Source organism: Dasypus novemcinctus, chromosome 10 (assembly GCF_030445035.2).
Source record: "Dasypus novemcinctus isolate mDasNov1 chromosome 10, mDasNov1.1.hap2, whole genome shotgun sequence".
Taxonomy (NCBI): Eukaryota; Metazoa; Chordata; class Mammalia; order Cingulata; family Dasypodidae; genus Dasypus; species Dasypus novemcinctus.
In genome coordinates, this window is record NC_080682.1 from 10046667 (window position 1) to 10072922 (window position 26256).

Below are 26256 nucleotides of genomic sequence, written 5' to 3' on the forward strand. Positions count from 1 at the left end.
TATTTCCTTGAGGTCAGTATGAAGGTTAAATATGACAAGGAAGTAAAAGCATTTGGACTCTGTAGAGGGAATTATAATTTAATTAAACTTTATAAAATGTTAACGATTTTCTCAGGGTTTCCATAGGCAGGGATGTTGTTTTGTAAAGCAATTCCCTTTCCACTGTAAACCCTGGGGTACAGCATCTCTGGCCCCGCTGGAGAGCCTATTATTGTCCCTTCTTAGGAATCGTCCCAGAATAACTGCCTGAAACCCCAGAATGCTTTAGGAGTTGGGGGGGAGGAGGAGGAAAGGTGGGTTGGCTTGGTTGAGTCTGGTGAAGCAGACAACCTTGTTTGGTTTCAGCCCTGGTGAAGAAAGTAGCTGTTAAATGCAGAATGTGTAAAGTCCTCATTTTGCTGTGTGAGTGAGCGCAGCTTGACGGAGAGATCCCAGCATCCTCGTGTTCCCTCATAAACCTGTCCTGGCTCTAGGCATGAGTTCTTTCAGGCCAGGACTGGAGTGACTGCTACAAGAGGTGGGGTTCAGTGTGTTCTGATTCCCAGGCTTTTCTCAGACAGGTTTCATTTTGTTTGGTATTTAGTTTTACTAAGGTATTTATATGGATTCTTTTCTTGTTACCTGACCATTTCTCCTTGAGTTGGGAGGATTGGATAACAGACAAGAAAAGGCCACCCAGTTGAGAAGTCTGATGGAGTCTTTCTTGTGGGAAAAAAAAGTTATTTGCGCACATACTGGGGTCTTCGGTTCTTTTAATCAGCTTTCACATATTGAATATCATTTAGTCTTGGCGAATGCCTGGGTTGCAGGCGGCAGGCAGAGATTATTCCCAGCTAACAGACGAGGAAACTGAGGCTGAGAGAAAGCAACTTGACTCGGGTCACATGACCAGTTAGGGAAGAGCTCAATATTTTCATTTTTGAGTGTGGAAGAAACTGGAGGGACAGAAGCTGTTACACTCCTTTTACAGATGAGAGTCAGAGAGGTAAAACGATTGCTCTGGAAAATGGCAAAGGCTACATGAGGATGCAGGACTTCTGACCTGAAGGTTATTCTCTAAGTTCCCAAACTTTATCAAATCCAGAGCTCAGGATTCCCCTACAGGTCTATAACTACCTGTCAGTTCATTTTCTGGGTGTGTCTTTCCAACTCTTTTCTCTCTCTGTAGTTTCTCTTCCTTGACAAACAAGTGGCTAAACTGAACACTTAGCAGAACTGCATCACCTCACTCAGCCTTGAAGTCCTTTCCCCTGCTCCATCCCCTATTCCCACTCCATCTCAGTCCTAAGGCGGTGAGAGGACTTTTTCCCTAAACTGTTTGTTCTTCACCACCTTTGGTTCCTGGGTCCCTTTGAGAATTTGGTGATAGCAGTGGATTCTCACAGGGAAAAAAAGCCCATTGGTTGAGTTTTGCCTACAATGCTGAGAACATCAGAATCCCGGAAGCCCATCTAGCCCACCCACCAGGTGGAAACACCTGCCTCAATCCTATTCTCCCAGAATAAGCCCCTCAACCGAGGAAGCAGAGACCCCATGAGCAGGGCAGGGAACTGGGCAAGTCTCCAGACCATGCCATAGGGGAAATTCCCTTCTTCCTCTGCCTTTTTTTCCTGGGGCATTGTGGGCATGGGGTGCCCATGTGAGAATATTTGTGACCAGGACCAGGTTCCACCTCAGATCCAGCCTGTCTAAGGGGAGGGGAGCAGAACAGAAGAGGTAGGGCCAGCAAGAAGGGTGGAGAGGCTGCCCCTTCTGGCCACCTCCAGGCATGCCCTGCGCCCCTGGGATTGGAGTGGAGGCTGGGCACTGGACTGCTGCTGCTTCTTGGCCAGACCCGGCTCTTCCAGGGCAGCATGGTGCTTCACCACTCTCGGTCTGCACAGACCCTTCCCTGGGCCTGGCTTGTCTGTGGTGAGAGGACCAGCGGGCGTTGGGTGCAGAGTCTCTGCTGTGTGTGTTGGGTCCTTGCCGTAGTCCTGGTGACAGAAAGGCTGCCGCGTGGAAAGGAGAGTCAAGTCTTCCCCGGCTGCCTTGGGGAGCCTGCAGCAGCGCGTGTGTGGTGTGCGGCAGCATCTGGGTGTGCGCAGGTGTGCCTGGGGCTGCTGACCAGTGTTGAATGGGTAGAAGCTGGGAGCGTGAGGCCCACCCTCTGGAGAGGAAGGTCAGAGTCTAATGTTCCTCAACCTGGCAATTCTGCCCAGTGGCCCTCCTCTCTCCCTCCTCCATGGGAAGGAAGCATCTCCTTGCTGCACCCCTCAGCTCTTTCGCCAACATCTCTGCTCTTCCCCTCTCCCTGCCCCGCATGACTTCTCACTGGCTGCCTTTCTCCTGCATCTCCTGCTGGCCTGGCCCCCCACCCTCTTCCTCTAACCTGCATGGGTCCTAGCTGCAGGGGCTGTTCTGTGTTGCATGGCCCCCTCCCCTTCCTCCTCCACCCTGCCCCACCTCTTCCAGAAGCTGCGCGGGGGGATTGGGGGGCAGGAGTATCATGAACCCTTGGGGTGGAGGGGGACCAGGGGAATTACTCCCCTGTTTCCTGCTTTTACTAACGAACCTGCCATTTTTGTGTCTGGACTTTGATTTGTCTGAGGGAACAGTCGGGTTTTACTAATCCAAGTCACCTCCCTCCTGGCCTTTCCCAGAGACCTTCCCCCATTCCCTCTGCCCCTGGCTTCCTTTCCACTTGGTACCTACCTCCCTCTTTCTCCTTCCACTTTCCCCACACCCAGTCTGACTTCCTTTCCCCTGGGCACCTCCTCGTCTTCCCTGCCTCCTGCTACTGTCTCCCTTCAGCTCCCTTGGGCAGAAAGCGCTCTGAAAAAATAGATGTGAATTTGGAGGGCAGATAAGAGGGTGATTAAGGCAGCCCTCCTCTGGTGGGAACCACCCTGTGGAAGTCATTTTGGCCCTGTCTGGAGGGAGTCAAGGAGGACACCCCCACCTCCATCTAAGTCAGGTCCTTCTATTAATAATTGGAAAGGCAAAAGGGGAGGTGGCCTGGACAAATGGAGAGGGCTGAAGAGAGCCCCTAGGGTGAGGAGCATGGCCAGTACTTGGTGGCCTGACTTGTGAGGCCAGGGCAGGAGGCAACAGCTATGTGGCTCGGGTGGGATAGGAGGCCAAGCCGACTAATAGAGGATGAGGAGAAGCGGCTTCCTGGGAGCCGTGGGGCCAGGAGAGAGGCTCCTGCTGCAGAGAAGCAGGGTGCACAGAGCCCTTGTGGCGGACCTGGGGCTCCAGGGCCTTGGGGTTCTGCAGGGGGACACAGACAGTGAGAGGCCAGTGTCGCTCTGGGTCACAAGGCGACTTGACATTTACCGGTAATGACCATGTGTTGTATCCCCTAGCTGTGCTGGGGTGCCTGGCCTTGGGAGCTGACCATGTAGTTGGGGTGAGCAGACTTAGGCTAAGGAGATACCTAGTGTCCCCATTGCTGATTATCTCAGTATAGCATCACAGGACGGGAGGTGGAAGGTGGGCTGGAGATAAATTTTCCCCAGGGAGTCCCCTTCCCTGCTGTTTTCCTTGTCTTACCCTCATCCCTCACCCTGGTCCCCTTCTTCCCTCTCTCCAGCCCCTCTCTGCCCGCTCTGATCTTGTTTGCATGTTTTTGTGACTAATACTTTGACCCTTCCCTTTTCTATCCAGATCCTCACCTCCCAATCTCAGGGTGGGGTAGAGGGAAGAAGAAATAAGCTATAATGACTATCCTCCTCTCAGAACAAAACTCAAAAGCTTTCAAACAGCCCCTTCCACACAGACACCCCCTTAACTCCTACCTTGACCCTAGTTTGCCCCAGCACAAGGTTTGATGGTTCCCAGGAGCTGGCCCTCCTTCAGCCCTCACTTCACCTGGCCCACCCCACTCACTCTGAGGCTCCAACCAAGTGCCAGAGGGACATGTCCCTCTGGGGTGGGGGTGTCCCTTTGCTCTAGTTCTTCCCTGTCCCTCAGGCATTCCTAACCTCACCCTCAACGTCCCCTACCCCCAGCGGAAGTGGAGCCCTGCAGACCAGGCGCTGGAAGATGGCTGGTGGCATGTATGTATGGACTGGCAGGGGCAAGAACATCATAGATGCGACCACGAGGTCCCACTCCTCCAGACTTTGCCCCAAAAGGGGTTCTTAGGCCTATCAGGGGTGCAGGAAGTGGTGGTGAACTCTGGCCTGTTGAAGCACAGTATGAGGGTGAAAAAACATGGCCCCTGCCCTCTTCCCAGCTGGTTTCCCTAAACCACAGCTTCCCTAGAATGGGGGCTCCTGGTTCCTTAGCCCTGGGGCCTTCCCCATAACCTTGCTCAGCTCTGGAGCCCTGTGGGCTATTCCCATGACCAGACTTTTCAGGCGCAAGGTGGGCATTTGCCTGGGGGTGGGCAGAGGGTCCCCTGGACTTGTCACTGCCCCCCTGAGGTCACTTCTGCCTCCTCCAGACCACTGCCAAGCCTCTCCCATCTCCTTGGAGTACCCAGGATTGCCCCATCCCTACCCATCTTGCTTTCTTACCTGAATTTTCAGCCACTGTCAAGGTATTTGTGAAGTGTGCCCTGCGCCAGGCTGTTCCCCAATCTGGCCCCGATACCCTAGAGAGCTGGGAAGGCAATTAGATGCTAAGAAAGGAAAGACCAGGCGATGAATGGGAAAGGGCTGCCTTCTCTTTTGGAGGCAAGAGAGAACCCTAATAGGGGGCGCCCTGAGGAGGGAAGAGACAGACTCCGGCAGGGGTCGAAGCTTGAGTGGGAGGGCTAGGAACCAGCCCTGCAGGGCTTTATCAAGCCCCAGGAAGTTCTAAGACTTCCTCAAATATCTGAGTTCATGTTCCTCATGGCCCTGCTCTCTTCCATCTCCCTCCTGGGCTAAGGCTGAAAGAAAGTCCCAGCACCCTGAAGAGAGAGCTGCAGGTGAGTATAAGCTGCAGGGTCCCTGGAGACTTCCTGTTTTCTGTCTCATTCATGAAAGAAGCTCTGAAGTCTCATGTAGGTGCAGAGTGTACCTTCAGGAGGAGAGAAGTGAGGGTGCCATTAGCACTCCCCCCATAGTGGGGTCTGTCCTGGGGTCCCCAGGCCCTTTCCAAGGATTTCCAGGAGCCGCCTCCTGGTGTTCTGCATGGTGAGACCTTCAAGTGTCCTTCAGGCCTCTGCTGCCAACTGGGGGCCAGAGGAAGGCTCAGCCTCCCTGAAACCATCAAATCTTGTGCTGACCCTTTTCTTCCTTTTCCCTCTATCCCCACTGTTCCTCCTCTGAGACAAGCAGACATAAAAATGGGGTCCCCTTCCCCCACTGCCCCCTGGCCCCTGCCTTGCCCAGCCTGTGGCGCTTCTCAGGGAGTTGATGCCGGTTGTCTCCTTGTCTCCCCCTCCCTCCCTGGGCTGGGCAGGTGACCATCTCGGTGGACGGGATCCTGACCACTACAGGCTACACGCAGGAGGACTACACCATGCTGGGCTCCGATGACTTCTTCTACATTGGGGGCAGCCCCAACACGGCTGATCTGCCGGGCTCGCCCGTCAGCAACAACTTCATGGGCTGCCTCAAGGACGTGAGTAGGGCTGGGGAGGCGCGACGCCCCCGTCTTCGTTGTGACCTGGTCTGGCCTGGTCAGCTGGCATTCTGTTCCTTCCAAGTTCAGGGCGGGAGTCCTCCCCTCTTCAAAACCTCAGGCCCACTGACTGGGTCAAGAGGCTTCTCCCTTCTTTCCTGTGTGCCTCGGAAGCCCCCATCTTCTCACAGGCTCCTTCAGGGCAGCTGTGGTGCCGAGGAAAGAATGTTGGACATGACGGCTAAAGACCTGTGTTTGAGTCCCGGCTCCTCCACTCACTAGCTTTGACTTTGGCCCAGTCCCTTGTGACTCTTGGTTTCCTCACCTGTGAATGAGTGGTCAGTACCTAACTCTTCAGCTTGCCATGAGGATTAGATGAGAGATGGTATGTGAAAGTTCTTCTGCAGTTAGAAAATGTCAAGCAGAAGTTAGCGGCAGTTGTCTGCCTTGTGAGTATATTAACTAATCCAGCAGCACTGCGTGCTCACAGGCTGAGCTGCTGTGCTAGTGCTGGTTCTGAAGACAGGGAAGAGTGAGTAGGCAGGGCTGGGGAGATGTTCACAGCCTCTCTGTGAAGGTCTAGAACGAGGCCCAGGCCGAGAGGTCTAGTGGCCCAGAGCAGGGGCCAGGAAGCATGGGCGGCAGGGTCCCATGGTGGTTGGTTGCTGCTGGGTGGGAGTGGCCAGGCCCTAGGACGCTTTAGCTCATGTGCACCCCAATTCCCCTCCCCGCCACAGGTGGTCTATAAGAACAATGACTTCAAGCTGGAATTGTCCCGCCTGGCAAAGGAAGGGGACCCCAAGATGAAGCTACAAGGGGACCTGTCGTTCCGCTGTGAGGATGTGGCTGCACTGGACCCAGTGACCTTTGAGAATCCCGAGGCCTTCGTGGCACTGCCCCGCTGGAGTGCCAAGCGCACCGGCTCCATCTCACTCGACTTCCGTACCACCGAGCCCAACGGGCTGCTGCTCTTCAGCCAGGGCCGGCGGGCGGGCAGTGGGGCCAGTGGCCACAGCCCTGCCCAGCGGGCTGACTACTTTGCCATGGAGCTGCTGGATGGCTACCTCTATCTTCTGCTGGACATGGGCTCTGGGGGCATCAAGCTGCGGGCATCTAGCCGCAAGGTCAATGACGGCGAGTGGTGCCATGTGGATTTCCAGAGGGACGGGCGTAAAGGTCAGGAGGCCTCTGGACCCTTCCTCTTGCCCCTGCCCTGATGTCCCCTCCTCAGTTGTTCTTTTCTGCATAATTTCTAATGTTCCTCTCCTCCTTTTCTCCTCCACCCCTCCCCTGAAGCCTGCCCTGTTGCTCTGTTGCTTCCTTGCGGCATAGTGCATCAGTGGGGAGAGCACAGCATTTTTGAGTGGGTCAGACCCAGGAGCACGCCTTGGCCCTCCAGGCACAGCGCATGCTCTTGGAGCCCCAGTGTCCTCAAGAGGAACAAATAAGAGGGCCTCTGTCAAAACATTAGCATATTGCCCAAGAGTGGCGATATCCCATTCTTTTTTCTTCTTCAAACAATCTTCCCAACCAGGCTTCTCTTTATCTAGATCAATTAACTTCCTTTTATTAGCTCACTCAACAACTACTTATTGAGGACCCTCGTATGCCAAGTGCTGTCTGGGTGCTGGGGATGTACAGATGGCAGTGAACTAGTCTTCGCTCTCCTGAAGCTCATGTTCGGGTTAGGCGAGATAGGCAGTGAACAGCCAGACACTTTTGCCTGGCAGTTGAGGGCTCTGATGAACAGAAACGCAACAGAGTTGAGAGAACTGGGGGCTGCCAGGTGCTAGTTTTGACCTTCTGTCACTTCCAGCCATGCTCTCCTCCACCTCTCTTTTTAAGACCCCCTTTCTTATCTTCTTGTTTCCTGCTGACGAAGTCTCTCCTCTTTACTCTTCTCCCTTTTGTTCAACACGAGAATTATCCAAGAAAGAGAGAACGGAGATAAACAAAAACTGACACAGTATCCAGTTGAGGTATTTATCAGTGTCAGCTAAAGTGATGTGTTTCCCTTTCACCACACAGGGCCTGCAGGTCTGGTGGAGATGAATGCGCCTCTGCGTGCAGGGAGGAAGGGGGCTGGCTGCTATGGCTCCTGGAGTTGTCAGCTTCTTATAGCCTTCTTTTTTTACAAAATTTTTCAGTCCTTGCCCCCAAGATGGCTCCCTCATCTGTCTGCTCATCTTCTTTGGAGGCACCGGAAACCAAACCTGGGACCTCCCATGTGGGAGATGGGCGCCCTATTGCTTGATCCACATCTGCTCTCCTCATAGGCTTCTTGTTCTATCCTCCTCTTCCTTTTCAGAGAGATGCTGCCTTTCCCAGGTTGTACATTACATGGCTTCATCCCTGGTTTTTCTATCATGATGGCGTCAGTGGGTCTTCGCAGGGTCCTTGCTGCCTCCCAGGGTTTCCACACAAGTCTTCAGTCACTCTGTAGGTTGGAATCCATCCAGGCTTTGCAGAGAACTGCAGGGCCTTCCACTCCTCCTTGCCTTCCTGTGAGCCTCATCCAGAGCTCTGGAGCCCAGATACCAGATCCGGCTGGTTCCTGGATCACTGTCTTGATCAGTGCTGCCCCTTTTGGTGGCCCACCTTCATATGTGCACAGAAACACAGACTTGGCCTTTCATTCCAGCGGAGCTCTCACTGACATTTCTCCCTTTTTAGAATGACCATGGAACAGAGGTCTGTATTCCACTCTCATTTCCTCTCACTGACTCTCCATTATACATCCCCTTTCCCATCTCTTTTCCTTCCCTTCCTTCTTCCTTCTCCAACATTTGGTTCAAGTCAGAAAATACCTGTTCGGAGTCCAGTGTCAGGGAGGCCCTGTGGTAGGTGGGGAGAGCAGGCACCCAATGAATCTGACTCCAGTTGGAGGTGTGCAGGGCCAGACAGTCTGAGTCTGGGGGCCTGGCAGAGGGAGTGGATTTAGCAGCAGGACTGTGGGGCATTTGACTATTGAGAGAGAATGAGCAAGGGACCCTGCTGTTAAAATGCAGCCTCGCAAAATCGCTTTTCTGGTTCAGATGAGTTTTTGAGCAGAGGACACTCTCCAAGTGAGGAGCGTTGTCTGGAGAAAAGGTCCTGATCTGGCCCCCTTTGTGCCACCACCCACATGTGCACACCTGATTTCCTATCACCAGGAGTCCTTCTCCCCAAAAGACCTCTGCCACGTTCAGCCTAACGTGGACCCAAACTCTCCTGGCCTCTCTTTGACTCTGCTGAGCTAGGCTGACTCTTTTTTTTTCCTTTTTAAAGAATTCCTCCAAAGTTTTGAAAGGAGATGGGAAAGAAAACGTCTCAATAAAAAATACAAACAGAATAAAAATGCTCTTAATGAACAGGTTTCTGCTTCTTAAAATCTTAGTAAAGGCTTTCAGCTCCTACTTTACCTCCATCTTTTTTTCTAAGATCACCAGCCTCTCTGTCAAAGATCTTGTAAGACTCATAGCTCCTTGCCTGCTTCCTTTCTTCTGGATGTGTTGAGGTTTTCCAGGTGCAGGCACTGGGGCCTTGCTGCCGGCATCATACTGTAGCTGCTCCTCACTTGTGGACTCTCAGGCTCCTCAAGCCTTTCTCCCACTGTCCAGTGGGATCTTAAAGACCAATTTCTTAGGGTCATTATGAGAGTTATGTCAGATGACATATGTCAAGTGCCAAGTGCCCAGCCTACAGGCACAAGAGCTCAATAAATGTTAGTGGGGAAAGGAGAACAACTTTGGAGTCTAACTTTTGGCATTTGTCATGTTCTCTGCCCTTGGTTCCTGGTCTAAAGGGCACAGGAACTCCATGGCACGACCCTGAGAATGATCCGGCCCTGGCAGGGTTCACATCCTCAGAGCCCTTGCTTAGGTGGGAGAGAAAAGCATGCTGAGGCTAGGCTGGGTGGGTTACACACATTCTTGAACCTGGGGACCTCTGCTAAGCAGTAGCCTTGGCCAGGCCGGTGGCTATGGCTCGAGCTCCTGAGCCTGCCATGGGGTGCAGGGTGGAGAGGGCCCAGCTCTGATGGGGGGCTTCCTCAGAGGGCCAGGGCACCCCCTCTGACCCGTGGCCCCCTGCCTTCCCCACTGAGGCCCACTCTCCCTTGGTCCCCAGGCTCCATCTCCGTGAACAGCCGCAGCACACCATTCTTGGCCAGTGGGGAGAGCGAGATCCTCGACCTGGAGAGCGAGCTGTACCTGGGCGGCCTCCCTGAGGGCGGGCGGGTGGAGCTGCCCCTGCCCCCGGAGGTGTGGACGGCGGCGCTCCGGGCTGGCTACGTGGGCTGCGTGCGAGACCTCTTCATAGATGGCCGGAGCCGAGACCTAAGGGGCCTTGCCGAGGCACAGGGGGCTGCGGGCGTCGCCCCCTTCTGCTCCCGTGAGACGCTGAAGCAGTGTGCATCTGCTCCCTGTCACAATGGGGGGCTCTGTCGGGAGGGCTGGAACCGCTTTGTCTGCGACTGCATTGGGACCGGCTTTCTGGGCAGGGTCTGCGAGAGAGGTGAGGCTAGTCTTCATCCAGGTGCCCCACCATCCCCGTGCCCCTCCTCAGGGCCCCCACTCCCCACCTCCATGCCCCCTCCTTGGGTTGCCCCTAACTTCCATCCCTGTGTGCCCCCCTTCTCAGGGTCCCTCCTCCTCAGGGTCCCCCAGGCCCCATCCCTGTGCTCCCCTCTTCAGGGTCCCCCACTCCCCACCCATGTCCCCCTCCTCAGTTTCCCCCCTCTTCAGGGTCCCCCATTCCCTATCCCTGTGTCCCCCTCCTCAGGGTCCCTCCTCCTCAGGGTACCCCACTCCCCACCTCTGTGCTCCCTCCTCAGGCTCCCCCACTCCCCATCCCCATGCCCCCCTTTTCAGGGTTCCCCCCACCCTCTACCCCCATGTCTCCCTCCTCAGGGTGCCCCTATAGACCACCACCCCCAGTCTTGTCATGCTTGTACTGATTTTCTCTCGGTGTCCTCTCTCCCTCCATGGGCCTCTGTCTGCCCACTTCTTCCCTCTTCCCCCACTCCCGGGCAGAGGCCACGGTCCTGAGCTACGACGGCTCCATGTACATGAAGATCATGCTCCCGAATGCCATGCACACGGAGGCGGAGGATGTCTCTCTCCGTTTCATGTCTCAGCGGGCCTATGGCCTCATGATGGCTACCACCTCCAGGGAGTCCGCTGACACCCTGCGCCTCGAGCTGGACGGGGGGCAGATGAAGCTCACTGTCAACCTCGGTAACCACCCCATCCGCCGTGTCCTGCTCTCCCCTGCCCTGGCTCTGGCTCTGATCCACACCCCCTCTGTCTGGAGAAGCTGGTGGTGGCACCAGTGAGAAGTGCCCTCCACACACTGGGGAGGTGCCAGCCTGGGCTGGAGCCCTTGAGGGCTCTATCCCTAGTGAGGGTGCAGAGCACAGGGTGGTGCTCTGTGCCTGCCACTGCCGTGAGCAGATGACACCCAGAGCATGGCCGATGCCCAAGGGGATCTAGGTGCGAGAGCTGTGCTCCCAGGACCCTCATGGGAGGCTGGGCAGTGTCGAGAGACATAGAGACAAAACCTGCTCATAACGTATCCACTTGCTCGTTCATGGGTGCATTCATTTGGGGAGCAGCCCTGATGCCTCCTGTGTCCTGCCCTGAGCTCAGAGCCGCGGTGGCTACAGAGATGAGAAAGACCCAGCCCCTGCTTCAGCCCCGCTCATCCACTCTGTCTGTGCCACACAAGCACTTAGAAGTCGAGGCACTCTGTGCCTGCCCTCTGTCCAGCCCTGGGTGCCTTCACATTTGGGTCCTTCCCATTAGCTGCCCCGGGAAGATATGAGAAAGGCATTACAACCACTGCTTTATAGATTAGGAGTCTCTTATATGGCCTTGCCCCACATTTCAAAGCCAGTGATGGCGTGGGGGAGCCTGGACTCAAACCCAGGTCGTTTGTCTTAAGGTTTGGTGTTTTACCTACTGCCTTGCCCAAGCCCCACCCAGGGTCCTCTACCAGAAAGAGGGTGGCTGGCCTTTGTTGCTGGACAGCTCTGTGTCCTTGCCCATGCCCATATTTAAGAGCAGCCTGAGCTCTGCTGCACCACGCAGGCCCTGGGGTGTCCAGGGGGCAGACCGGGGGCCTGTTAGGCTCTCTCCATGGTCTCAGGTATTGTGGCCAGGGTGGAGTCACAAGCTCCACTCATTCAGCCAGTATTTGTGGGGCACCTTGTTAAGTGTCACGAACATTTGGAACCCTGGAACTCGAGGAGGGAAGAGACCCCACACTGTCCAGGGTGGGGTCATATCTGTCTACCTCGTCTGTTTCCCAAGGGCCTGCTCCGTAGGAATGCCCTCAGGCCATCAGGGTCACCTAGTCAACTTCTACATCCTGACTTGGAGAAGTAGGGTCTCTTCTCTGTAGACTAGTTTCCTCAGTTGCAGAGAAGTGTTGAGCTTTTAAATATTTATCTGGCATCTCCTCTTAATATTGGTCTCCAAGGCACTTATGGGCAGACTATGGCCTTCCTGGGCCTGTTACCTTGTTAATAACTCTCTGCTGTGTCTTTTCCTTTTCCTTTTTTGGCCACCTAGGCTTTATACCCCTGGGATTTGCTAAGATAGGAGGGGTCTGGGTCTGGGGAGCTGTGTAGGCAGCCAGGGCCTCTATTTGCTCAGAGGGTTCCCTGAAATATTTCTGCTTCTATCCATGATCACAGCCTATCGAGAGTGGATGGTGGGTACAGCTCTGTGGGGAAAGCAGACTGGGCAGTGCCTTTTGGCCAACCCCTGACAGGTCTGCACAACATTCCCTTGTGCCCCTGAAACTGTCACAAGAGGGCGGTGCCAGCCCAGGATGCCATGAGTGGCCCTGTACTCATCAGACTACCCTCTGTGCACCCAGCAGGAGACCCCTGCCAGGTGTGTGTGTCTCTGGGGGCTAAACACAGGGCTTTATGTGCTTGGTGGGAACACAGCAGGGAAAATCTGGGGCCCTCTATTTGCACAGAAGGCCTTAGAAGGCAGGTGGTTTCTACCTTCCTTGCACTGACTTAGGTCCCCTGGGAAGCTTGGGTTTCTCTCGATCAGTTGGTGGGACCTTTCTCCTTAGCGTCTGCCCCTCCTTCACAGGTGGGTTCTGTCTGTGCCACGCAAGCACTTAGAAGTCGAGAACTAGGTGGGCCTCCTGGAGACCTGGTTGTGCTAAGCACAGCCTTCCCAGCTGGCCAGCTGGCAGGACTGTCCTTCTGTACCCACACCCTGGGTGTGCCCCTGCCCCACCCACAGAGGTGTAGGGGGGAGGTACCAGCTCTAATGAGCCGTTGGGAAGCCGTGACCAAACACTTGGTGCAGATGCATCTGTCCACAGGTACAGCTGATGTGTGTACACATAGGCATGTGGCCACCACATAGCTGCCCCCAGACTCAGGTGACCCACCCACAGCCCCTGGTCTCAGGCTGGGATGGGAAGAGCACTAGGCTGGAAGGCTGGGTTCTGCCTCTGGTTTCCTAGATAAGGCATTTTCCTTTTCCGGGTCTCAGTTTTCTTACCTGTAAAATGGGGATAAGAATCCTTACTCTGCCTGTGTTTTTGAGGCTCCAATGGAATAATGGGTGTGAAGACAGTGTACAGATGCAAGACACATAAGTAGAGAGCCACCCAGAACACCCAGGCCGGCCTGCCTCAGGGGGCCCATTGTGATCCCTCCTGACTACCACCCAGGACCTGCAAGGCCTCACAGTCAGCTCTGCTGATTGAACTCTAGGGTTCCAGTGCTGGACTGGACTTGCTGCTGGGGAATGGAGAGGGGCTGGAGAGGCTTGGGCTCTGGCCTCTGGTCACCTCCTCTAGGAAGGAAGCCAGATAGCTTCCCTCCAGGTGGCAGCTGTGCAGCTAAGCACCTGCTCCCGGGATTGATAGAGCCTCTGAGCTGAGCCTCATCCTGGAGAGGGAGCTGAGGTTGTCAGTGACAACTTGGGGTGCTTGGGAGAAGGTGCCCAATGCCAGCCTCAAGAGATGGGGTATTTGCTAAGCAAGAGAGCCAAAAGCACTGTACCTCCTTCCAGGCAGAAGATACTGGAGGAACTGGATTGTGCCTCCTGTCTTGTCCTCCAGCCTCCACCATGCCTGCAGACACTGAGCAAGCCCTCGGGGCCCTCTGCCATCTGCAGCCTCTGAGCAGGGCAGTGGGTCTCATCCATAGGGAACCACAAAGTCCCTGGACTCTTGACCCTCTTCCTGTGTGGCCCTGGTGTGTGGCCTTGGGACCAATGCCAGCCTAGCCTGGCTTCTTTCCCTCTCCCTGGGGTTGCCCCTGCCATGTGTGCCCAGCCGTCCCAGCTGTCCATGAGGCTGACGTAAAGGGTGCTTTGCACTTTAAGATACTCTGAGCTGGAGAGGCCCTAAGAAACTGTGGGGTTCCACCCACCTGCAGTGCAAGTCACCCAGCAGTCCTCACCAACACGAGGCTGTCTCTAGTGTCAGGGCCTCCCACCTCCGAGATGGCCCTTCTAATTGTGCGGTCTTTCTACCTTGGTGTCAAAACCCTGCCACCCCTCCCCCCCGCAAAGTGCGCCCTTGAGCTGTACGGAGCAAATCTCACCCTCTTCACATGTGAAGCCATTACATTCCAGGGCGCTCCAACCCCTGGGGCCACGAGAGGAGTGCTGCCTCCTCCCAGGCCCCTTCATTCTTTCCCTGGTTTTCTGGAGCCCACCGCCTCCAACCCTTGGGGTCTGGGGAGAGGGGTCCAGAAGCCTGTGTCTTCTCCTCAGGTTCCTTTCAAAGCAGATTCCTTTCTCCCACCTGTCACATTGCACACTCACACCCTGACCGTGTCTCTACGTGTAACCGCAGCTTGAGGCCCAGGCTGCTAGTTAATGTTCCCTGAACTGTTCTGGGCAAATGTGTGCACTGAAGGGCTGTCCCCCCCGCACTCACAGTCCTGGCTTTCCCCTGGGCCACTGCCGAACTCCCTCTGGGGGTGCCCTTCCCCTGCGGGTACCCTCCCTCTGGGGTTGCCCACATTCAGGGCATTCTCGCTCTCCTTTGCGGGGGGCGGGGTCACTGCAGGGTGGACCTGGAGCAAACACCTCTTCTCTGGACAGATGGACTGCCCCATTCCTGGTGCTTCCCTGCCGCGGAGGGGAGAGACTTGAGCTTCTACCCTAGAGCCTCTTCCCCAGCAGGGCACCAGCCTGCCCCGCCAGACCCTTTTTTCTTTTTGGACCCTTCATTGGTGAAGACTCTGCTGGCCCCGAGAGAGCCCCCGTGACCTGACTCCAGGGCCTGGCACCCTTCCACACCCTTACCCTGCCACTCCTCACCCTGGGTCCAGCCTTTCCTTCCCTCTGCTCCCTCTCTACCTCTTCCTCCTTTCTCTCTGCTCCCTCTCTACTGTCTTCCTGTCGCATGACCTCTGCCTTCCCTCTGTCTGCCCCTGGGCCTTTCTTTGCCTCTGTTGTCCCTCCCTTGGTGCCAGGCTGGGGCTCAGGGTCCCGGCTGCTCCCCCACTCTTCTGCTGTGGTTGACAACGCGTGTGGAGCTCAGCTGTACCACCCGAGAGGCCTATGACCTCCCAGAGCCACAGGGGAGTTTTTTTTACCTCCACTCCAGGAACCTTTAGGGCCCCAGGGGATGCCAGGCGCCACTTCTGTTTTTCCTCTTGGGCTGTGGAGTGTGGGGGTAGAACCTGTCCTGGGGGGAGCAACAGCATGTGCTGTGGATGTTGCTGCTAACAGAGGGCCTGAAAGGGCCCCCTCTTGGAAAGGCCGAGGAAGAGCCTCCTGAACACCTGCTTTTTGACCCCAGCTCAGGATCCTCTCATTGCAAGCCCTCAGTTACCAGGGGAAGTTGAGGCTGTGAGAACAGTGACTTGATGGAGGCCACACCACACAGGGAGTTAGTGTTAGGCAGAGATCAAGACCCAGCTCCTCGGCCTCCCAGCACAGGTGTTTTGGTGGCCCTAGGCAGCCCCTCTCTCCCTCTGGCTGAGTTTGGGCTGGGTCTGATGCAATGGCACTCTTCCCCTGCAAGGGCAGGCTGACATACTGGCTGGGACCCTGGGCCGCAGGCTGTGTCGATGGTGTGCTTCCAACCACATGGGGCCCTCAGACCCTGATGTTGGAGGGTAACAATGTGAGAACTGGAGCATGGGGCAGGCGACTCGGCTTAGGGTGCCTTCTTGTCCCAGACCTGCTTTGAGTCTTCAGAGAAGCATCATTCCATCCATTTTGTGCACTGGGGCACAGGTTACTATTTAATGCTCCCCAAGCTGTTTGGAGCAAGTGTGGGCACTAAAGGGGCTAAGATTCTCCTCCTCACTCTCCAATCCAGAACTGTGATGGACAGTCATATTCAGTGTCCCCATCTCTGGGGTTTTTGCCCCTCTCTAGGAAAATGCATTAATACTCATTCCTCTTCAGAATGAAGCACCATTCCCAATCCTCAGTGGCAGCCTGGCATCCTCCTGGAGAGGAAGGGCTAGAAGGAAGGTTCCTGGAGGGGTGGCACTAGCCCACTGGACTTTGGGAGGTATATGGCCACGGGAAGGGGGCCCTGGGGCAGACCCCTCCATTGAGCTCAGAGCCCAGAGGGGCACAAGGAGTGATGTGTCCCGGGAACCTGGGCTCTAAGCAGGGAGTCGTCCCAGAGCAGGGGCTGCAGGGACCCAGGCCCTCCCCACCAATCTCCCTCCCAAAGATGGGGAGATGTGGGGTTGGTCAGCCCTCAGTCCCCCTGTGATCCCCTGTACGACTGGGATACCCAAGGTGCCCATCTCCCCCAGACATGAGGGGCCTGTGCCCCTCTAAGAAGGGGGACGCAAGCCTTCTTCCCATCACCTGACTGCCCTCCCAGCTCTGGGGAGGGTTAAGCCCTCTTGGGGGCAGGAGGGGCAGGGGTCCAGGAAGGGGAGAAGGCACCTGGGCACGCGTGGTCCCCGGAAAGTGGCCCCGGGGGGAACCCCGCCTGCAGACACCCCTCCCTGTGAAGGATGTAAAAAAAAAAAACCTTGTTTTGCCTTTTTGTCTCCCCTCACCCTCTGCCCGCCCCATGGCCCCCCCAGACTGCCTGCGCGTCGGCTGCGCACCCAGTAAGTGGCTTCCCTCTTCTTCTGCAGAGGCCCAAGGGGACTGGGGCGCTGGACACTGGGTTTTGGGGAGGGGTGGGGGGTTGGGGAGGAGAAGCCTCGATTTTTAGCTTGTATGGGGAGCTGGGCGGTGGGTGCAGGGAGGAGAGCAGGTGTTGGGGGTCGGGGGGGAAGGGGGTGGTTATGGAGAGCAAATTCGTCCAAACGAAGCAGAAGGCCTGTGTTCAGGAAGCTCACCGGGTTCTGGAAAGGGGAAAGCCAGGAGACCTTGTCATCCCAAGTCAGCGGGAGGTGGGGAGGAGGCAGAAACCTGGGTGGGGGCAAAGACTTGGTGGTACCTATTGGCCAAAGGAGCCTTGAGAGGGGCTGGGGATCTTTTGCTGCATCTCCAGAGGTGGCCACCAGGGGGAAGGCGAGGCACACGGGAAAGAAGAGGTAGGACGGAGGCGCTTGTGTGGGGGCCTCAGCCCTCCACAGCTCCTGTGTTCAGTGGGGGGCAAGTTTCTGCCAAATGGGGGTTCTTTCATAGGTGACAGCGAGGGCTCTCAGCAGGGGTCAGATGGAGAGCGGGTGGGCATCCAAGTGTGCCTGGGCTCAGTGTCTTGTTCCAGAGAGTGTTTCTGCCTGGTACAATTGCCTGAGCTGAGATGGCGCAAGAGAGACCTGAATGTGGCTGGAGAGCTAGAAAGACTGCGTGTGCCCGGTGCATCTTGCCTTGTGTGTGAGTGGAATGCTGTATGAGTGTGCGCAGTGTTTTGGACAAGGAGCTCCTTTAAATGCCTGAGCACCCTTAGCCTTAGCTAGTGTGAGCCCTGAGGGACCTAGATGACCAGGAGGGCTGCAATGTCCAACATTTTAAAGATAAATACGTTTTATTTTAGACTTGGGAAGCTAAATAATAGTAATAATAATAATGCTGGTTTGAATAAATGGCCATTCTGTATGTGTGGTTGCAGAAAGGTCACCTCGGGTGCCACCATAGGTGGGGTAAGTGTGTGGAGGTTGGAACTTGTACTGACAGTGATGACACTGTGCTGTGTATTTACACATACATCCTCTGCCAGGCTTTGTGTCTTTTCGAAAGATTTTAGTCTGTGCATCGACTCTGGGAATTTGGCTGCTGGCTACACTCAATGAAGGCCCTTGGGGGTCTCAGGGAAGAGTGTGTTCATCGTTGGTGCAAGCCTCTTTGTGCACGGCCTCAAGGCACAGCTCCAGGGAGCACCTCAGAAGTTGTACAGAGTTGTATTGCTTAGCGTGTCTGTGTGTGCCTGTGCTCTGGGTGTGAGGTGAGGCTGTGTGTCCTTGTGTGCAGGAGTATGTGCCATAAGGTTGTGTGATGTCCATGTGTGCACACATGTGTGCAGAGGTGAGGCTGCCTGCGTGCCTGGGGTGGTACCTGAAGGCATTTGTGAGTGTCCAGGTGCTGTGCTCACTCCCCCCTTGGTGCCGCAGGTAAAGGCCCTGAGACACTCTTTGCGGGGCACAAGCTCAATGACAATGAGTGGCACACGGTGAGGGTGGTGCGGCGTGGCAAGAGCCTGCAGCTGTCTGTGGACAACGTGACCGTGGAGGGTAGGTGATCTGGGACCAGGGAGGGGGACAAGTCTCTAGTGACCTGTATTTGGTCCCATTCTCTGTGGTGACCACCGACTGAGATGTCAGTCCTAGGGCACCATTCTGGCAAGCCCTCTCTGCCATTTCTCCCTCAGGGATGGTATATTATGGGAGTCTGACCCCCAGGGAACTTTGGACCCCCCTTAGGCAGCATTTCCCTGAAAGCCTGTGAGCCCCTGACTCAACAAAACCTTCAGTCCCTCCTTGACCCCTTGACCCCTGCTGAGTTCAGTGGGCCAAAGCCCCCCTCCCCCATCCCTGTCTCCTGTCCCGAGCAGGACAGATGGCAGGAGCCCACACGCGGCTGGAGTTCCACAACATCGAGACTGGCATCATGACGGAGCGGCGCTTCATCTCTGTGGTGCCCTCCAACTTTATCGGTCACCTTAGTGGGCTGCTGTTCAACGGCCAGCCCTACATGGACCAGTGCAAGGACGGCGACATCACCTACTGCGAGCTCAATGCCCGCTTTGGCCTGCGTGCCATCGTGGCAGATCCCGTCACCTTCAAGAGCCGCAGTAGCTACCTGGCTCTCGCCACGCTCCAAGCCTACGCCTCCATGCACCTCTTCTTCCAGTTCAAGACCACAGCCCCCGACGGGCTCCTCCTGTTCAACTCTGGCAACGGCAACGACTTCATTGTCATCGAGCTGGTCAAGGGGTGAGGTGCTGGGCATGGCACCACTGTCAAGGAGTTGGTCCCCTGTCCCCTGCTGATCGAGATACAGCTCCCCAGCCACTGGCTGAGAAGTCCAGTACCCCCCAAACCATGACTAGAATGCAGTTCTCCAAACACCAGCCAGGAGGCTCCCTCTGCCAAGATGGAGAAGAGGCACTCCCTTCTTCCACTCTGGTGACTCCCCAGTGGCTTCCTTGCCAGGGGTTTCTCCATTATACCTGTTCTCTGTTCACTGACCTGGTGCAGGCTCTCCTGGCCTCTCTACAAGCAGAAAGAGCCTTGCTGCTGCAGCCCTTTCTTGCCCTAGAGCAGCTCTGACCCTGCCTCCAGAGGCCTCTGCTTTCCCCACAAGCCTCTCCCCACTGCCAGCTCCTCTTCTGAGCTGGTGTCAGAAGAGCCAGCCAGCTCCTCTGCAACCCCCTCCCCACATTCTCTCCATGATGGAACTTCACATCATAGTCCTCTTACCATTGGTGCCAGTCCTTCTCCTATGGGGTGGGGTATGCTTCCCCTGTCCCTTCCTATGGTGAAATCTAGGACCCTTACGAGCCATAACTCCTTACCTGCCTCCTGGCATCGCCCCCACCTTGACCTGGTGTCTCCTCCCTACTGTGGGGCAGGTACATCCACTACGTGTTTGACCTGGGAAATGGCCCATCCTTGATGAAGGGGAACTCGGACAAACCAGTCAATGATAACCAGTGGCACAACGTGGTGGTGTCCCGGGACCCAGGCAACGTGCACACACTCAAGATCGACTCCCGCACTGTCACGCAGCACTCCAATGGTGCCCGGAACCTCGACCTCAAAGGTGGGGCCCGGGGCCTCTGGTGAAAGCCTGGCTCCAGCCCAGGTGCCCCTCCCTCCCAGCAAGATCACCCCCTTCCTGGAGGTCCCACCACTCTTGTGATTCTCCATCTTCCCCCTGCCATCGTTCTCCATCCCTCTTTCCCCTTCCCCACTGTGTCCAGCCTGATAGCTTCCTGTAAGAGGTCTGCTTAGCTCTCCTGAGTCTTTCCACTCAGCACGGAAAGCCTGAGCACAGGCGCTGTCTCATGAGGTGCCTGGTGGCCGCTAGAGCCTGTAATGGGCCATCTGGGTCTTCGAAGGGCCTCTGGGACATTCAAGGTAGAGAAGCGTGGCTTGGCTGAGGGGAGGAGAGAGAGAATGGGGAACTCTCCTGGCATATGCCTCCCCTGGGTGGGATGGGAGGGGCAGTTGATGTAGGGAGGAGGGAGTAGCCGTAGTTGGATCCCTTTCTGTTGCCCCCATCATTTATCTTGGGCATTCACTGGGCTACCTCTGGGGACTTTTTGGACCCCAGGCCTCCCCTGGTAGGCACAGGGTCATGCCAGGCTGCCACATTTCCCAGGGCCTCTTCAGCAGTCACTGGAGACACACACTTGCCTGCGTCCAGAATGGGTGTTTGAGAGAGCAGGGAAGAGGGAGCTGAGCTAAGAAACCCAGGCATTGGAACTGGAGTGAGACCAAGGCCTGCAACTCCACCAGAGGCCGCTGGGGGCAATGTGAGCTATCTCCTTGCACATGCTCAAAGCAGCCTTCCTCCCCATAGGGACCCCTGTGTGTCAGGGTGACTCAAACCGTCAGGGCTGGTAGGGTCCTTAGAGACCATTGCATTCAACCCTGCTTTTAGAGTGGAGGAAACAGTGGCTCAGAGTGGCTAGATGACTTCCTGAGTTTGCAAAGTGAACAGGTGGCTAGCTGGAACTCGTTGCATAGGGCTGTAAAGTCTCCCTACTCCCAGAAGGGGGCGGCATGTCCCAGCTAATCCAGAGTGGTAGCAAACCTAGTGGTCCTCTGGGCTGGTCTTGTGTCGCACTGGGCCTTGGCCAGGGAAGGATTGACCAGCATCTTGGCTGAAGCCAGTAGTCGAGACTGGGCTCTCTGAGCTCTGCCGTGACCTGGCCACGGCTTCCCAGGACTTAGCCTTGATGTGCCCAGTTAGTGAGGTGGGGGAATCAGGTGGCTCTGAGGAGCACTTCTCATTGTTGGATGAGGCTGGGGGAGACCTGGAGGAGTTCTGGGAATGGAAGATGGGGAGGGAGAGCATGGGGGTGGAGGGGATTGGAACTGCACATCTATGAAAGGCCCTGATTACAGGCCGGAACTGGAATCAAATGTGTGGGAGAGAGTATGGAGCAGGTTTCTCCAGCTGCTCCCTCCCTCCACCCCCCAGGCATCTGGGCTTCCCTGGGAGGGGAGCAGACAGATGGCAAAGTGGGGAAGGAAAAAGGAAGAGATGGGAGGGCTAGGCAGGTTACTGAATCCCTGTAAAGGAACTGGAGTCTGGAATGGGACCCTCTGAGCCAGGGAGGGCTGGGAGGACCCGACAGCCAGATGCCCGGGCCCTGGGAAGGGGGTGGGGACCCAGATGCCTACGTTTTGACCCCACTCCTTTGCAGGAGAGTTGTACATTGGCGGTCTGAGCAAGAACATGTTCAGCAACCTGCCCAAGCTGGTGGCCTCCCGGGATGGCTTTCAGGGCTGCCTGGCCTCTGTGGACCTCAACGGGCGCCTGCCGGACCTCATCGCTGACGCCCTGCACCGCATCGGGCAGGTGGAGAGGGGCTGTGATGGTGAGTGTAGGGTGGAGGGATTGTGTGGCCCTGCTGGCTGCAGGGGGGCCAGCTGCAGAGAGATAGACCAGGGCAGCGTAGCCTGTGCTCAGCAAAGTGACCTTCTCAGGCCTCGCTGGAGCTGGTGGTGCAGGGTCACTTGTCCTCTTCTGGTCTACCCTGGCCCCTGGTCCCAGTCTGAGTCCAAGCCCAGCAGCCCTTGACCCACCCCAACCCCCCGGCCAGCACTTGGCCCAGGGCCTCTTCTGCCTGGCCCTGAGGCTTCCGCACCTCCTGGGGAGGGAGGGGACTTGGCTGAGCAGGGGGTGTTCCTTCCTCCTGCCTCTTCCAGGCCCCAGCACCACCTGCACCGAAGAGTCCTGTGCCAACCAGGGCGTCTGCTTACAGCAGTGGGACGGCTTCACCTGTGACTGCACCATGACTTCCTACGGAGGCCCTGTCTGCAACGACCGTGAGTGCCTGGGAGGGGCGGTGGTGCCCGGGGCAGTTCCAGGCCAGTGCCCAGCCATTGGCACCACTGGGGAGGAGGGAGGATCTCAAGGAGCTGTGCTGCTCCTGTCCTCCTCATCCCTTCTTATCACGAGGGCCCAAGTGGCACTGCTGACTGCTGGCCCCTCTCACAGTCTTTTCTCTTGGGGTTGTGCAGGACTAGCTTGCTTTCCCTGAAGCTCTGGGCATGACCAGTTGACAGATGGCCTGTCTCCCTCACTCTGAGCTGGTGGCATGCTGCTCCCTTTGCCCTAACCAGTGGTGTTGGCCTCTGTGGGCCTGTGCTGGTTGCTCTCTCCGTGTGATTCTGGTGACAACCTTACCTTATTGTGCTCACAGCTCACATGGGCATGTGCTACATAGGTGGGGTGGTTACCACCCTGTACCCCCTTTCTTCCTGCCCCCAGAAGTGTGCTGTAGAAGCTTGTTATATCCGGCCCAGAACAGACTCCAGGGAGCAGGCCCAGGAGATTCCCTGCAGGCCAGGCCACTGGACAGCTGGCCCTCCTGGAATCAGGCTCTGCTGTGCTGCTCCCACCTTCTATCCCAAGAAACCCAGCTGCAGGTTGACCCTTGAGTCCCAAGGACATTCCTAAGGCTCCTCGCCTGGTGGGCATCTGCCTGCTAACTTGCATATTGCCTGAGGCCCCTCCCCAGAGAGGGCAGCTTTGGCAGCAGCCCCCAATCCCTGGTGGCTGGCGGCCAGCAGCTGGTTAGAGGTTGGCAGGGGGATGGCAGGAGGGGATGGGGGGTTTGAGGGCCCCAGGGCTGTGGTAAGTGTGGTCTCCTCAGGCTTTGGCTTGAGTCCTCTTCCCTGGGGTGGCCCTGCTGAGAGTGGGCTGCCTGGGTAAAGATACACAGGCACACGCATGGAAGGGGCTCCTTCACTTCCTACACTTGAAGACTGAGGCCTGGAAATGTGCACTGGGTTTCTGGAAGGAGGTAGGAGTAGACCTGGGGTGAGATCTGGGGTCCAGGCCCTTGCCTCTCTACCACACTGCCGAACCATCATCATCTGGGTGGGAGTTCAGAGTTTCTTACAGGATAAACCTACTAACTCTAGGGTCTGGCGCTCTTGTGGGTCTTGATTTTTCTCTCCCCTGTGGGGAAATGCCTAGCCCATCTCCCTTAGTGATTTCCTGGTGCTCTCGGGCACGGCCAGCCCTCCCCATCGCCAAGGATTTTCCTTCCCTGACCTGCCTCTCTCTATGCCGTCCAAAGCTTCCCAGGCCAGCTCGAGGTTCAGCCCTGGCTGCCATGGTAGAAACCTGGGGTTGGGTCAGGGCCTCTTCCCCTCCCAGGTAACTCAGTATGGTCCAGGAGGCCTGGAGATAGTAGCAATCCCATTGATTGTTTAGTGTTTTGCAGTTTACAAAGCCCTTTCACATTCATGACCCTATTTGATTGGACCTTCACAGAAGGCATCCTTCCTGTGTAACTGAGGAGGAAACCGAGGCTTCAGAAAGGGCCAGAGCCTTGCCCTAAGCCATAGGGTATCATGGTAGAGCTCATCTAGAACCCATGTGCCCCTACCTCCCAGTCCTGGCACTCTGCTTGCTACCTCCTGATGGTGGCATTTCTCACCCAGGTTGGCAGGGATACTATCAGGGTCAAGGATCCCTGCTGCCATCGTCACTGCTTCCTTCCTGATGGAGGGGCCCATCGCCTTCTGGGAATGGGACAAAAGAGGGATGGGGTTTACAGAGCTGTGCCACCTTTCAGCCGGGGTGGGAAGAGAGGCCTGAGCAACTTGTCTGAGTTTGGGGCTGGAGGAGTCCAACTGCTCTGGGAGACAGGGAGAGTTGGGGCAGGGGAGCAGGGCACATCTTGGGCAGAGTCACTGTCCCAGAGTCTTCGTATCCAGTGGCACAGGCTGGACAAAGCTGTGGAGCTAAAGACAAGGTGGGTGCAACCTGAGAGCCCACGTGAGCATCAGCACACTGCTCCTTCTGAGAACGCTGGCCCAGGGGTTGCTCTGATGTCTCTGCCCCTGAAGGGTAGGGGCAAAAATCCAGTGGGGTAGGGGCTCTGCCAGGGCTTCTCTCCACCAGGGCTGCTGCTCCTCCTGCTTCTGCAGTCCTGTCTCTGGTTTCTCCTGCTGCTGCTCAATGGCTCGTCTTCATGGAGCCCAGTGCTGCCCAGGTCCTGCGGGAACCTGGGAGAAGAGCCCTGCTCAGTTAGCTCTGCCCTCCAGGACAAAGACCTGGGGAGGGGGAAGGGGAGATGGCCAGGGTGGAGGGGCCTGGACCCCAAGGGCTTGGAGCTGTCTGGTGGGGGGAGAGGCTGGGGTGAGGAGCCCTCAGCTTCTCCATCTGTGACCTGGGGACTTCCTCTCTGGGAAGGCACAGGAAAGATCAAAGATCAGAGCAAGAGAGAGCTTCTTTGCCAGGGAGAGAGGAAAGTGGAGAGGGGGAGAGAGAGGAAATGAGAGTATGAAGCTAGAGAGCAAGGGAAGATAAAAGGAGCAAGGGACACATCCTGACATGTGGCTGAAACCCCAGAGCCATCCAGCCCCTAGGGCTCAGGACAGGTGCCCCTAAGAGGGCCTGCGTGCTGCGGTCTTTCAGTCTTTCAGAGCCTCTCCAGCCTCTCCCAGGCAGCCGATTTCTCACCATCTCTGCCGGGCTGCTTTAGGTCTCTCCACTTGCTCAGCTCATGCCTGCAGCCGTTGCTGGTTTCTTGTACACCCTCTGTCTCTCCCTCTCTCTGTTTTTTACTCCCTAGGTCTCCTCCCTCCCCCTGTCCCGCATCACCCCCTCCAACCATCTCCAGTTCCCACTCACTGATATTGATTGGCCTCTAGGCGATTTCCCTTCCTCTCCTCTCGCCACCAGCTCTTCCTTCCCTCCCTCTGGGACCATACATTTTCTGCCTGTGCAGAGCTGTGTCAGTCTATATTTCAGAGCCAGGTGTCCAAGAGTGGGACAGAGAGGGCCAGAGGCCCCAAGCCTGCTCCCCAGTCTGTAGTCTCTCCTCCCTCGTGGGGCCACACAATGCCCCGAAACCTCCTCTTGCCTTTTCTCCATTTCTGATGGGCTAAGGGCCACATGGGATGGGGGTGGGGTGGGAGTGGGGTGGCACTCGGGTGAGGAGCTGTTTGGGGTCCTGACTGGATCTGAGAGTTGGGGACAGCAGGTATTGGGCTCAGGGTGACAGTTTTTTGCGTCAAAACACAATTCACAATTAATAAGCAGGAAGCAGCCCTTGCATGTGCTCTCCTGCCCCTCATGCCCTTATCTCTGCGTTTCTTTTTCTCTCCTATCTCCCTTCATCTCCTTTCTTTTACCCTTTCTTTACCCACCTCTCCCCTTCACTCTTTTAAACTATTCCTTCCGTCCCTTCCAGGTCTCCTGTCTCCACCTCACTCTCTCCTCCTTCTCTACCCTCTGCCCAGCCCTCCCCCATCCTAGCAGGTTGCTGCCGGTTCTGAGATGGCCCCTGGGGTCCAGAGATCTGAAGGGAAGGCAGCTTCCCTGTACTTACCTCTTGGGCCATGATGAGTGCTTCCTAGAGGCCTCCAAAAGTCAGAGGGGGGCAGACCCCAAGGCGGGGGGGGGGGGGGGGGGGGGGGGGGGAAGGGGTTCTTGCCCTGAGTACTCTCAGGGCTCTGGGTGCTTGTTTGTATGCAAGCGGACAACGGTGTCTGGAGAGTGTGCTGCGGGGCGTCTGTGTTCTGTGTGCCATCGGCCATTCATCCCTGTGACCAAGCATGTGTGCGCGCATGCATGCCGCTGTGAGCATGTGCACAGGCCCGGCTGAGTGTGATTTCGTGTGCCCGGGTCCGGGAGCACATGTGTGCATACGTGTCCGCGGAGCCCATGTGTGCGTGCGCGCACCCTGGTGCCTCTGTGGCACGTGGGTGTCTCAGTGCCCAAGTCCACCTCCCAGCGTGCACGTGTGTTCCGAGGGGTGCGCGCAGAGGTGGCGGTGACCAGCGAGCAGTAGCGGGGTCCGGCCAGGTGGGAGGGAGGGGCGGATTTGGAGAGCGGCTTCTCTCGCTGGCCTCAGTCCTGTTCAATTATTCAGCAGGGCCCCTTCTCCGGAGGGGCGGGGGGAGGGCGCGCGCCCGGGCGCGGGGGAGGGGCGGGGCGCGAGCAGCGGAGAGGCGACGCCGAGCGGGCTAGCCAGGTGCCGCGCCGCGGAGCTGCCCAGCGCCGCCCGCAGATCGGGAGCCGCTCCGGTCCCTCCGCCCCGTCCCCCTCCCGCGCTCCCCCGCCCCTCCGCTCTCCACTCCCCTCCCTCCCTTCCTAGCTCCCTCCCTCTCCCTTCCAGCCCTCTCAGCCTCTGCAGCAA

The 26256-nt window shown here is 56.8% G+C and overlaps 1 protein-coding gene across 1 annotated transcript in view; it reads left to right on the plus strand.

Annotated features, from left to right (window-relative positions):
* The window catches only part of NRXN2 (neurexin 2), a 101880-nt gene that overhangs the window by 38390 nt on the left and 37234 nt on the right, over positions 1–26256 (plus strand). The window contains 10 exon segments of the mRNA XM_058305233.2: positions 5374–5535; positions 6273–6711; positions 9643–10029; positions 10548–10751; positions 16559–16585; positions 18038–18157; positions 18478–18859; positions 19498–19688; positions 21301–21474; positions 21806–21925. Of these exon segments, the coding sequence (XP_058161216.1) occupies positions 5374–5535; positions 6273–6711; positions 9643–10029; positions 10548–10751; positions 16559–16585; positions 18038–18157; positions 18478–18859; positions 19498–19688; positions 21301–21474; positions 21806–21925 (2206 nt within the window).